Here is a 13,851-nt window from a genome sequence, read left to right on the forward strand (position 1 = left end):
TTTCTTATAGGAGTGCACATGCACAATTTTACTCTTGAAGGACCTTACAATCATTCAGACTTCTTAAACAATTGAACAAGCACACTATTCCAAGGCTTTTTCTCTCTTTTTCCTCACAGATCTTCAATAGAAGTCACAGGTTTATCAAGCACATGGCTATAATATATGGCACTGCCAGCTGTATGTGGTTGGAGCTGTATGTTATGCTCTAGTCAATAGTCAGGTTCAAATGTAACAGGAAACTTTGGTTTGTCATTACATGGATGAGCTGCACTCAGCCGCAGATGCTTCTCTGTCCTTTCTCCTCTTTTGTGTGTCAAAGGAGACTGGAAGCTTTTGCTTCTGATTTTAACCAAACCTGTTTCCAAGAGTTGTTTAAACATGTAAGCAAGAACAAACCAGGATCAATTTGTGGTTTCAGATCCTGGTTTCTTTGATACCTAGAGTTTAAACAAACCATAGTTCCCTGAGTTTGGATGTAATTGGCAACTGTGGTTTAAAATCAGAAGCAAAAACCTCTCTAGTATCTTCCTCTGGCATGTGAAAAGGGGGGGGGGGAGCATGCAAGCTCAAGTCTCACTGCAGCTAGTTCATTTAAACAAGGCCATTACTTGACATTTTTCTTTTCCAATAATATCTCCCTACCCCCAACCTTATGTGTTCACACATTCTCCAATGCCTGTATATGTGTACGATAATAGTTTTGCCATACCCATACATTTAATGAACAGTATCAGAATAAAAATCTTTGTATACCAGATCCTCAAAGATATTGACCTGGTTTGCACATAACACTAACCCATAATGCATTACCCAGGGTTTGGTTCTTTGTCTTCAGTTTATTTTCTTAATCCCTAGGTTTGTTTCTCTCCTTCTTCGTCCACTCCCTCCCTGTCTTTGCAGTGCTGTAGTAGTGGCATGTACAGAGACTGATTTGTTTAATCACTCTTGCCTGCCGACTCTAGCCTGGTGAAACAACACATGAGCAGCCCACAGTTCTGGGTTCACGTGTAACAACAACCCATAATTTAAACAACCTAGAGTTCACAGCCTACCAACAAACCATGGGTTCTCTTTCTGGGTTGTTCATGGTTTGTTTACACAGCTGTGTTCACACATCATGACAACCCTGAATTCTACAACCCATGGGTTAAATAAACCATGCATGGGTTAGTGTTATGTGTGAACCAAGTCAATGAGTCCCACCAACATGAAACCCGCCCACTGTTAACCAAAAAATTGCTTTATAATTTCACTTTCTGCTGTCCCATTCAGCCTTTGAATTAGTAATGTTTTCATTTAACCAGACTATGGGCATGATCTGGACAAAGTTAAGCACAATTAGAACCCATGATTTACAATGTGACAGTTACGCATGTATTGACATTTATCCTATTGGAATTAATGGGACTTCAAAGGGTTTAACTTGGGTGAGATTGTGCAAGATCTTTAAGGAGCTGGAAGACTAGGTTTAAGAGTCATGTGTTTATCTCTGTGAAGGGAAAAGGCAGAAGACATCTGTGGTCCAAGATACATCAGGTGGTGGCTGTGATTAAGCAACTGACTTTCATACAACTGACATTTAACATGGCAATCCTATTTATGTTGGGACAGGGTGCTCTACAAAAATGGTTAAGTCACAAGGAGCTCTCTGTTCAAAGTTGATGTTATCTGAGTGATGGAGGGCATGTTGCTTATGATGTTGTCCTACCACACCAACTGAGTGCTGTTCCCAGGGAATATATGACTTAAGACTTTGATTTTATCAAATATGCTCCTAGTAAAGTACATCATAGCAAGATCTACAAATTAATTAATGTATATTATTTACACTTTTATTTAAACTCTTCAACAATACATCTTTCAAACATTCACATATTTATACATACAGTCGCTGTGCATATATATATATATATGTATATATTTATATAAAAATATTTTTAAGACTCAAGAACCTAAAGGATTTGAGAAGACATTATTGCTACATTTCAGCATTTACATGAAACAATTTGAATAAAACAAAGCTGCTGCATAACTATGTTCTCAACAAAAACAAAATTATAAAAATATAACTTTTGAGAATATTAAAGGAAAAAAAATCTTCCATCCAAGTGCCAATGAAGTACCGCAGTCTCTACAATTATTATGAGTTTGCCTACAGCAGCTATGGAAGCCAAAAAGTTTTTTGAAATTATCAGACTTGTAGCCAAACTACACATCGTGCTAATTGTGTAAAATGTAACTGAGTCTTGCATTACTTTTTACTCTTGTGTAGGTATGCATGGCTCTGATTCAGATTTGGACCACGCCACTCTGTGAGGGAAGGGTTACCCCTCCCATTTTCCCATGGAAAATGGGGGGGAGGAGATTCAGGGAAAAACTGGGGGGAAGGTTTAAACCCACCCCCCAGGAGCGTCATGGTCCTGATCTGAATTGAAGCTGTGCGCACTTACACAAGAATAAAAAGTAAGAAAAGTCTCAGCTATGTGATTAGTGTAATGTGTCATTTGGCCCTAAGAAGTGGAGGGAGAGGGTAATGTATGATACAAGCCCTCACCTTCAGTGCATGCATATACTGAATGTGTGGAGTGGGTAGAGGGATTGGTCCCCCCTCCATCTCCTGCTCCATACTGTGAATTCAGTGGAAGGTGTGAAGTGGCTCAGTGTGTATACAGCTGCATGCACATAAGCTCTTCTACACAACTGGGAACCCTAACTGTTCAGGGTTCTCAACTGCATGTGTACAGTCTGCACAAGAAGAGCTGTATATACATAGAGCCCCTTTCACACCTTCTGCTGAATGCATGGAGGTCCAGGACCACACAATCTTATTCCCCCCTCTATGTTTTTGTTATATGCTACATACTGGATAAACTGAAGGTGAAAACAGGGCCATCGAGTGACCACTGTCCAGTGGCTCTAGCTCACATGCAGGATTTTGATGTATATACAATGCTCTGGGTATGCAGAGGCTTCCCCATTCTCAGAAGAGGGAGATCACCTGCATGTGCAATGAGAAAATCTGGAGCACGTATGGAGCATTTCCCTTCACAGAAGAGAATGGGAAGCCACTGCATATGTGGAGCTTGGATCAAGCCATTCTCCCCACAAACCCTGGCAAACTTTGGAAAGGTGCAACAACGTAAATAACTCCAGTGCAAGTGTCTATTTTTTAAAGACCAGCTAACAAATTATTGTAACTATAAGCCCACGTAACATGGAAGAAAACATAACTATAGATCAGATATACAGCAAAAGCTAGTGGTATTCAGTGTAACTTGAGGAGGACTCCAACAGTGCATTTTTAATTAATTTGCATGTGGGCAAATAGTTACTTAATAATAATGCATCTGAGCAACTCGTTACTTTGAACAAGAACAAAACAAGAAAATGTAAACCCAACAAGAAAGGCTGGTATATTAAGGGTGTATAACAAGGTGCTGAAAGGCTGATGTACTGTAATTAAGTAGGTACTTCAGAACTGGTCTAACACCTAAATGCTTTTTTCCTAGATTTTTGTGGATTTGTGGAAAACAGGACTTTTTAGAAAACCAAAGGGTCTTTACACTTTTAAGCATTTTTTGGTGGTCAGAACCAGTAAGGATGTCTTTTGCAACCAATGGAAATATAGATAGATCATTCCTAAATCCACCTGCCTACTATACTCCATTTCACTCTAACATGAAAATTCACAAATCTCAAGTAAGTTACTTTTCTTATAAATGTTGCCATCCCACACACAACATTACAGAGGAATAAGCCCTTCCCAGGATGTGATTATGCAGGCTATTTCTGTAGTAAACATTAACAGGTGTAGGAAAATACACCCAAGTGATGCTTTGGGGAGAATAAGAAAACTATTTAACTGTTTTACATACACAAAGAATGTGTGAAAAATTAATCTCTCTCCTTTAGGAGGTACATGTCTACTCTTTGATCAAACTACAAGAGCTATATAAAGAACACACGATTGTCTGTTTTGAAATACAAATAGACATATATATTTCACCAAACCTGGAAGCTAATTAGATGTTGTATTTTCTTATACTCAGGGATGCAACCATTTTGTTAATTTGTAAATGGCCATCCAGAAGTGTACGTTTTCTTCCCAATACATGCTGTGGGAAATGGATGCACAGATTTGTCTTCCAATGTGGGTAATGGGAGAAGTTCTTTTTAAAACACTGGGCAGCCGTTGCCACAATACAAAATACTGCTGTGTGTGTACGAATACAAATCTATGCCTACAAAAAAGGAAGCATGGAAATTGTCTTTTGTTTACCCACACCCCACCCCTTTAGATATGTTCAGACTAGAATGGAAGATGCAGGAACAAGAACTAAGAGGTTGGCAAGATGGGAACTGCCACCATCTCCAATCCCCTAGAGCAGGGGTGGGGAACCTGTGGCCCTCCAGATGTTGCCAGACTACAAATTCCATCATCTTTGGCCATGCTGTCTAGCGCTGATGGGAGCTGGCCCCAAAACATCTGGAGGGTCACAGTTTCCCTATCCTTGTCCTAGAAGATGGCCTATAACTTCTGTTGCTCATGCTGAGCTACTATTCAGTGTCCTTCTGTATCCTTCCAGCAAAGTGTACCTTCTGTGCTTGGATTTGGAATGTCACTTTTTGTTTGCATTTCTAACATTTCAAAGTTTGGGAAGTAATTGAAATTGGCTTAGATATTTGCATTTATTAGTTTCCAAACATGAACATCAACTTTCTAGAGACAGAGCTCTCAATATTTGGTGGGTTTTTTAAAAGGATTCCATACGCAATTTTTTAAATGTTCTTTCCCACTCCCAAATCTTCTTCTACACTACCAAATGCATATAACACAGCAACTATACACAGATTCTAGCAAAGAGTGTAACAATGTTGTAACTGTGATGGGCAATCTACTTTTGCTTCTAACAGTACGTGATTTTTTTAAGAGCGAGAAAACTACTGCAGTATTCCTACTATCCTTGGTGTAGTACTGAATAAAATGAAAATAACCAGTAGTCAAAACAACAGTAGATTCTCCATCAAGGCTGGCCGAGTCTGTTGTTAAGCATCTTCATGTGTGAGTAGGGGCTGGGTAGATGAAGCACTGCTGCCCACGGAGTTAATTCTCACAGAGTGATCTGTAGCATTTCCTTGACTGCAAATGCCACTTTGAGTAACATTTGAGTAAATCTGGAAAAGATGTAAGAAGTACTGAATGACTGAACGTGCTGCCAAACCACCTATCAATTCCTTTCTATTTATCCCAGGGAAGTTAATACACTAGTTTGTGCTTCAACCATTTGATCAAGTAGGCTCTTGATTACAAAAGCTCATGCCACAATTAATTCTTAACAAGCTCTCTCCCCCCCCCCCCCGTGTGTGTGTGTTTGTGCATGCTTAGATGTGTTAATCTGTTGCAGCAAAAACAACCAACAGTCTTGTGGCAGCTTAAAGACCATGGGTTGGATCCAGATTAATGCTGGATCAATTGTACTGGCGGAAGTGGACTTCCTCCCTCCCTCCTTCCCATAGCAGCCCTGCCAGTACCCTGAAAATGCTACACAGAGTCAGGAAACCCTGCTGAATGGGATGAGTTGTGATGTGTGGGGAAGGGGGGATCCCCAAAAATCAGGTGGAGGGACCTTCCAGGACAAGAGCCCTTCCTCTTGATGAAAGTACCTTCTTTTTGAGGGAGGCAGATCCTGGATCCAACCCTAATAAATTGATTATAGCATAAACTTTTATGGACTGGAAAAGAATAAAAAATGAACAAGTCTGAGTTCTGTCCACAGCTTTCAACTCTAGTTAACACATCCTTTGGTTGGTAAGACTGAAGTTTACCATGTCCTGGAGAATGTTTGGACAGCACAATCCTATGTCTACTCAGAAGTCCCTTTGAGTTCAGAAAGGCTTAATCCCATGTAAATTGGCATAGGATCGACTTGGTGGATGCCTACATGTAAAAAAAAGTGCAGTAAAGAGTAAAGGCCCCCCTCCAGTACCCAGGGCTGTATGCTCAGTGATTTCTGCTGGATCAGGTCCACCTGTATCAGATGGCTAGCATGCTGATCACCAGCTTACAGGAGTGCAAGGACTGAATACAAGCCCCCTTTCTGTCTTTGCTCCCAAAAAGTGATTGGAGATATCAAAGCTGATAACACCAACCTTTTGGTGAGTGTATGTACAGAGATCCTTTCACACTGTAGCGCACACAAAGAGGTCTAATATTTTGTTGGATGTTGAAAATTACCATGTTGGAACACTTCTATAAAATCATTCGCAATACAAACATAGAAGGCAAATGTCACCTTTGGTGACTTCTGTACCTCAAAAATGATTCTGTGAATCAATGCTAAAACAGGAGATTTTGTCTTTTAAATTTGTATGGAGCTTATACTTAATAATAGACTTAGAAACTAACACTGATCCCCAAACACTGTTTACATTTTTAGTAACCTTTGAACTTTGCCAAAATGCATACGAAAAGTCACTGGACACCAGCAATTTGCTTTTTGCTTCTCAGATCACCATTTCAGTCCAGAATTTTTATTTGATTTCTACCCTGCCTTTTGATTAATAAGGATTCCCAATGTAACTTCCATAAAATTAAAAAAATACTGTTATGTTGGGAGTGCTTCCATGCCATCTAACACATAGGATCACTCTGGGATGGTCACCTCTAATCTCATTAAGCCACTTTGGCTGTTCTCATCCCCTTTCATCCCTTCCCTGATTTCCTAGCAAATGGATGATCAGCTGCGTACTATTATGATTGCTTACACTGTTTTCAGAAAAGCTGCCAATTTGGGGCCACAATTCACTAAGTGTTGACTGCAGCAAGATCTACGGAAATGGGTTGAAGGTATGCAGGAACAGTGTTTACAGATTACTTCCTTCATTAAAAACCTTCACAGAGCCAAGAAAGGTGTGTAAAGATGAAATTAGAAAGGAAACATTTACAGTGCTTAGCTACATTAAACAGGACACTCAGCAGTTGTCTCCATCAGGAAGCCAAGCTGAAAGGTTCAATGCTTACATGGTTTGTGGTATCTGAAATCTGCTGTTCAATCAGTTGTACAATTTGCTTAAAGGTTGGCCTCTTTACAGGATCAGCATCCCAGCAGCTCCTCATTATCTCATACCTGCAGATACGGTTAGAATTTATCAATTGAGATTTTGGCAGCAGATAAAATATTAATCATAAACATTTGAAAAATCAATTGCATGCTATTTTACTGCATTCTGTTTGTTTTTTAAAAGAAACCACTAGTTTGCTGGTTAATAAAAAGAAAAGCTGAGGCAGTGGAGTGGCTAACGTCCCCTATTCAAATCTTGCTTTTGCCATGAACTCACTACATGATGGTTAATTCTCAGCAGCAGCTCCACATCTGCAATATGGGGATAATACAGACTGTTATCGAGAACATGCATCTGGAATCCCCCAAAGTGCTCTATGAATGCTGCATATTATGATTGTTTTAAGGGTGTCTGTACTCACACGGGAGAGCCGTAAATACAGCCAGAGGTTTCTTTTAAGTTTCTACTATAGCTGCTGACATGGCTGAACAGGCAAACAATTTTAAACCAAGGCACAGTTTGCTTGTTCAGTCAAAGACACCTTCAACTGGGCCCACAATTCTTAACGGAGTGCACACGAAGTTTTGCTAGATAGCAGCCACTGCAATCAATTCTCACAATCAATTCTCCAGGTGTTATGAGCTAGTCTGTCTTTGTCATAAAGGGAAATTCCATTTCTGGAACATTTTTTTTACCCTCTATATAACTCTTGAAGAATGTCATTGCTCAATTTTTCTGCTCTCAGTCTGCCTGCTATTGCTTTATTCCAATCCTCATTGCTTTATCTGGCACACTAGATGGGCAGAGACTGTGCCCATCTGTTTATACAGAGCCTAGTACACTGTTGGTGGAAAATAAAAAATAGGACCTATGAGAACATCTTGGAGACCCAATTATCAAGATCAGTTGAGTGTCATGGCCTACTACAACATCCCCCAAACCTCGTGCCTTCCAGGTATTTTGGACTACAACTCCCATCATCCCAAACTCCCCTCACCATAGACCATTAGCCACACCTGGCTAGGGCTGATGGGGGTTGTAGTCCAAAACAACTGGAGGGTACATGTTGAGGAAGGCTGGCCTGCTAGTTATCTACATCAATCAATCAAGGATTAAACTGGAACAGGCTAGCTTTGAAATCTAAAATTGCCCTTTATTCATTATTATAATTCATTTAATGCAAGAACAGGTGTGCATATTCCATACTTCTGTGATCACACTGCACCAGCTCCAACTCTGGCGCTAGATACAAGTTTCAAGACAGGCTTGAAAGTTTGTGGGCAGTGCCTGCTGAAATTTCAAAAGTTGATCAGGAGCCTACTGGCTGTCTACTGGCTGGAATGGAGTGAAGGTGAGGCTTAAGTGCCACGCCCAAGTAATTCCACCTCTCCAATATCAGCCAAAGCTGATTTGTGCAGAATAAGCAAATACATGTAGATGTGGGAAGGGGCCACATCTCAGTGCTAGAGCATGTAAAATATCCAAGACATCTTCAGTTAAAAGGATCTCATGAAGAAGGCTAGGAAAGACCTCCACCCCAGACCTTGGGGAGCCACTGCCAGTCAATTCTGGGCTAGCAGGACCATTGTGCATATGTTATGTGTTTAATTTACATGATTCACTTGGATTGCCAAAGGCAGACTTTCTTGTTTCAGGGTTTGGTTCACCTTGTTGGTTGATTTTGTTTGTCAGGGGTTTCTTGCTTTAAAAAAAAAACAACAGAGTGCACACAACTGTGAGTACAAATTATTAAAGAAAATAACACCGGAATCTTACATGTATGTACTTGGGACATCAACCTCACAGATTTCACTGGGGCTTACTTGCAGGCAAATTACCTTAGGACCAGCTGTAAGGCAGTGTTAGGGGATCAAGTGAATATTCAGTAAACAATTAAGGCTTATGCCACTATTACAACTTTGGAAAGGAAAAAACACACACACTGCAAAACCAAAACGTTATTTAGATCAAAATCTTGACATTTGTTATTTTTCATTTCAAAACTGTTCTAAGTTTGTTCTCTCACATTTCAGCAGGTGCAAATTCTGGGCTAAACATTCTGTATCCTTCCTTAATCCTTTTATAGAACTTGGAATCCACAGGCATTCCAGGATAAGGACTGCTTCCTGTTAACACAGAAGTGGCCTTTTAATATATCATATCACGTTTTTAAAATGAGAGAAAGATAAGATCCAAGTAATAATCTTGCTGATTTGTACAAAGTGCAGACTTGATAGTTAAATGCAATTTACCTAGAGAAAAGAGTTCCCAAAGCAAAATTCCATATGACCAGACATCGCTCTCAAATGTGTACACACATTCAAAAATACTTTCAGGTGCCATCCACTTCACAGGAAGTCGCGCCTTTGCAGACAAAAGAAGGGAAGATGAAAAATTAGCAGGAAATAAAATGTGAAATGTGCCAATTATTTGTAGAGCTATCAACAGATTAAATAATTTTAGATTAACCATCTGCCTTTGATTTATTAAATCATTAGTTAATGGATGATATTTGAATTAATTTGTAGATTACCAACATGAAGAAACTGAAAGGTCACTTACAATGGAATAAACAAGAGCTACCATCCCTTGTTAGAAGGAATGACCATAATTAATACTTCCTTTTCCACTCTGTATTACAGTAACACACAAGAACCAAAATTGCTCTCTGGCTCTATCCATTGAGCAAGGGACCGAGGAACACTGGGAGGTGGTACCCCATGCCTCCCAGGAAGAACACCAAGGAGAAGACCAACCTAGCCCCATCCACTGGTTGAAGGAAGAGCAGGGGGCTTTGCTACCCGCTGCTCCCCCCGGCCAGGAATAACACTCTGCTGCTGGGACTGCACAGTAGAAGCGGAGCACTGTTTGGCCCCATCAAATGAGCAGGGGAGTAAGAGCTGTAGTGCTGGGAGTGTGTCTGTGTATTGTTGCAATCTACTGTACGCCGCCTTGAGGACGGTTCAATGAAAAGGCGGGGTATAAAACTTCTAAATAAATAAATAATACTCACTGTGGGCTCTTAACTTGATGCCCCACCAATTAAAATTGGTCTTCACTGATTTATCAACTGAAGCTTTTGTTGGTGAATCTACCAATTAAGTCTCACAGCTCTAATTATTATACAGCCCACTGAGAAAGTGATTTCTATCCGAGTGCCAGGAGGTATAGAGATTGGTATTCATTTCCATATGATACCACACTAAGGCACTGGAAGGGGTGTTATTTCAAAGCCCTTTATGAACTTTATCTGGGTATCTTAGCGTGCTTCTAGGCAAGACTTTTATTGTGCAAGAAGTACCTTGCCTTGTTCATGGAATTTGGGAGTGGGGGTGAAATCCAAATGATGTTGCTGGCCATTTGTTGCCATCCCATGCTTTCCCACCTCTTCTTCCATCTTTTCCCTTACCCTGCCCCCCCACCTCCCAAATAATTGAGGAAAAGATGGAATAGCTGTACAATACCTTTTGATTGGTAGCTCAAGGAGCCCTCTGTCTGGAAACACCCTTAGATGGAAGTGAATGAAAATTTTCCACACTATTTACTGTTCTGCCCTTATTTTAGAAACTTTTAGAGCCTATTTGGGGAAGAAATTCCTCTCTGGCCTGTTCCTGCAAAAATGGTTCATCTGATGTCTGGTAAAAATTCTCGAATTACTAAGGTAATGACATCTTTTGCATTTAGCTGCAGAGCAACTAAACTCGGTTAAAACATCTGGCAACCCTGATAGCCAAAATAATTTAGTAATATCTATAGAAAGTTAGTCATACTATGAAGTTAGTCATACTATGCTGTGACAAACCACAAAAAATCAAAGCAAACTGACACCAGTTTCCAAAGAACTGTGCAGCAAGTTTTATATGTTTGGGGGTTGGGTTTGTCTTTCTTGAACAGCAGTGCCCAGTGCCATATGGCAACCCATTTTTAAAACTGAAGAGACTTGTCAAAAACAGTCTGTGATATAGCATGGAGTTTCCTGTTCAAAGAAAGTAAGTCAAATGTCCCAGTAGGTTCTCCTTTGGGCTTCCCTAACGTAGCTCCATGGAGCTTCCTCTGGCTTCAGTCTCTGTGCTGCTAATGATACTGTGGCCTGTATAGTTACTAAATGACCAGTTTTAAGTTTCTAGTTCTCATATCACTACTATACTGTTCATTTTCTGTAACTACGTGGTGACCCTTTTAGTTGGTTTTGGGTGTCTATAGTACAATCTTACTTCAAAGGATCACATAATCCATTTTATCAAACAGCTACCACTGTACCGTACAACAAGAACTCACTGTTTCAGTTAAGGAAAACAACCTGCATTTCTGCCTCATCTAATTACAAGAAGCAAAAGCCTTGAATCAGAATGATACATTTTAAAGCCATTGTATCTTTGATCACCCAAGGATGATCAAATCATTCTTGCTACAGACTGAGGGAGTTGCTGGCTGCTGTTGCTTTCCAGAGCAATCAGGGTTCTCTTAGCATCTGCTCTGAGATTATGCCAGACACAAGTAAGGGACATCTTCTGTTCCCAGTTCATAGCAGCTGTAGCTGGCCCCTCGCTTCTAACTCTTTCACACCATGAAACATTAGGCAACTGAGGACACTGAAACTCCCTAATCTAGACAAATGGAATGCAATTACTTACTGCCCACCTGCAAGCTGTTGTCCCACACTTTAAAAAAAGGAAAAAAAGAAGCCTTGCTGCAGATAATTAGCCTGAGGATAGAAATTAAATCTGGTCTCTCACTTTAGTTTTTCTGTTATTAAGGGGTTTTCAGTCGCTAGTTTGCTTGCATGCGCTGCTCATATTCCTTCATTCCTCTCAACTGCCTGCATCCCACACTGAATTTTGCAGGGACATGCAGTGGCGGTAAAAACTGACAGAAGAGGAAGGGAGGCAGTCTTCTTTGCGGTAAAAACTGACAGAAGAGGAAGGGAGGCAGTCTTCTTTGCTCGAGCCTTGGATGAGCCAGATCCTCATTATCCCAGGAGATCATTCTGACTGCACCCCAGGTACAGAGGAAGAGATTACAGGCTTAACAAAGAGATTTGGCCGAGAGGAAGTTTGTTTGAGGGGAGGTCATTTGCAGTGAACTAACTGATGGCAGAAAGGAGCTTCTTCTTACTTTCTGATTGGAGCCCAATCTCTTCTCACTGCCCACCTCCATTCCTGTTCGAAGTTGTGACTTCTAGGCAGAAATTATTTGGTGCCTAGAAGGTTACTAGTGTGACCTCCAGCATTACGAATCCAGTGGAGTTCTACGATACACTTCATAGAGTTGTAGCTTGCATCCAAAGCATACTCACATTTCCCTTCACCACATAATTTGAATCATTCCGGATATCTCTCGCAAGGCCAAAGTCACAGATTTTTGTTATCCGACCATGAGTTAGTAAGATGTTCCTTGCTGCCAGGTCTCTATGAATGCACTGAAAGGGTTGAATGAAAATAAAACATATATGCAACATAAGTAAACAAAAATGATGGCTTAGCTACACTACTACTGTGCAGAACTGCTGATCTATCACCTAAGGGTAACCTAGTCTTAATATACTTGTCCAAGTCCAATCGATATAGCAGAATGACTTTTTGAGGATTACAGAACCAGGATCCTAATGCATACAGAGTGGATTGTGCCAGGATAGCTAAAAGAAGGGTCCTATGGTTAGTAAGCTCACTTTGCTTTACCTTGTGTCAGTCTCTATTCTGAGTCAGTTCTACTAAGATGGCAGCAGGGCTGCTTCCCCCACCCTGGTGCTCTCCAGATGTTTTGGATTACAACTCCCAGGATTCCTGACTATTCATCATGCTGGCTGGGGCTGATGGTAGTTGAAGTTCGAAACATGTGGCGGACAGCAGGTTGGGGGAGGCTGTAGAAGGGCGTTGTTTTCCTTCCCTGTCCATCTACCAGCTCAGAATGCGATTCATGGCATGTTCACTTGGAAGAGAGTTCCACAGAACCAATGGAATATGCTTCCAAGTAATGTCTTCAGGACTTGAATGTTTTTATTGAAATTTTTGGCACTTAATTATCTTGCCCCTCATGACCAAACAACCCAGAGAAGGGTCTCCCCCACCCAAAGTCGTGGGTGGTTCTACTGCATAGTTGAGTCCAAACGTTCTATATGAAGTGGATAAAGTTAGGCAAAGGAAATATTTTTTTAAGTTGTATAAAAATGCTGACTGTACATATCAGTGTCTACAGGTGCCAACAGTATCAACTCAATTTAAAATGGTTGCTTCATAATAACGATGGCCAATTTTGTTAGCTTGCAGGACTAGACTCTCCCTGACCAAGCTGTTGGGGGCCAGAGGACCCTCCCAAGCCATGATGACGTCAGAACTTCCTTTCTCCTCGAGCAGCCTGGATGGGGAAGAATCTGACTCTTTGCCTTGGCTGGTTCCCTGCCCATCTGTTACCACCTCTTATTTCCCAATGGGAAGTGCACCTAATGGTTAAGAATTGGTGCCATAAACTCCTAATCTGACATAGGCAGGTGTGTTAAGAAATAAGAGCAGAAGGCTGAATGCAGCCCACAGGACAGCAGTAGGCATTCCCTCCTCTAAAAGACTCAACAGTGAAAATATGCCCCATTTAATGTCACTCTACGATGAGTCTACATAAAGGAATCATTATTTCCCCGAGTTTCCGACATACGTTTTTAGAGGAAAGGAAGCTCATCCCTTTTGCCACTTGATAAGAAAAACTTAATAGGTCTTCAATATCCAGAGCCAGTTCATCATCTTCTAAGATGGCAACGGTGACATCCTGATTAGCAAATGATCCTAAGCAACA

General features: G+C 40.8%; 1 protein-coding gene across 2 annotated transcripts in view; it reads right to left on the reverse strand.

Moving 5' to 3' along the window:
* Positions 1-1,815: 1,815 nt before the first annotated feature.
* KIT (KIT proto-oncogene, receptor tyrosine kinase) overlaps positions 1,816-13,851 on the reverse strand; it is a 94,714-nt gene continuing 82,678 nt past the window's right edge. For both annotated transcript variants that reach the window (XM_084856749.1, XM_084856748.1), the window contains exons 16-21: positions 13,714-13,841; positions 12,362-12,484; positions 9,318-9,429; positions 9,092-9,191; positions 7,025-7,130; positions 1,816-5,178 (exon numbers count right to left, since the gene is read on the reverse strand). In XM_084856749.1, coding sequence (XP_084712875.1) covers positions 5,050-5,178; positions 7,025-7,130; positions 9,092-9,191; positions 9,318-9,429; positions 12,362-12,484; positions 13,714-13,841 — 698 coding nt within the window. In that variant the 3' untranslated portion in view covers positions 1,816-5,049. The remainder of the gene's footprint in view (positions 5,179-7,024; positions 7,131-9,091; positions 9,192-9,317; positions 9,430-12,361; positions 12,485-13,713; positions 13,842-13,851) is intronic.

This window comes from Heloderma suspectum, chromosome 5 (genome assembly GCF_057233095.1).
Source record: "Heloderma suspectum isolate Gila_16-S chromosome 5, 16-S_ref, whole genome shotgun sequence".
In the NCBI taxonomy this organism is placed as follows: Eukaryota; Metazoa; Chordata; class Lepidosauria; order Squamata; family Helodermatidae; genus Heloderma; species Heloderma suspectum.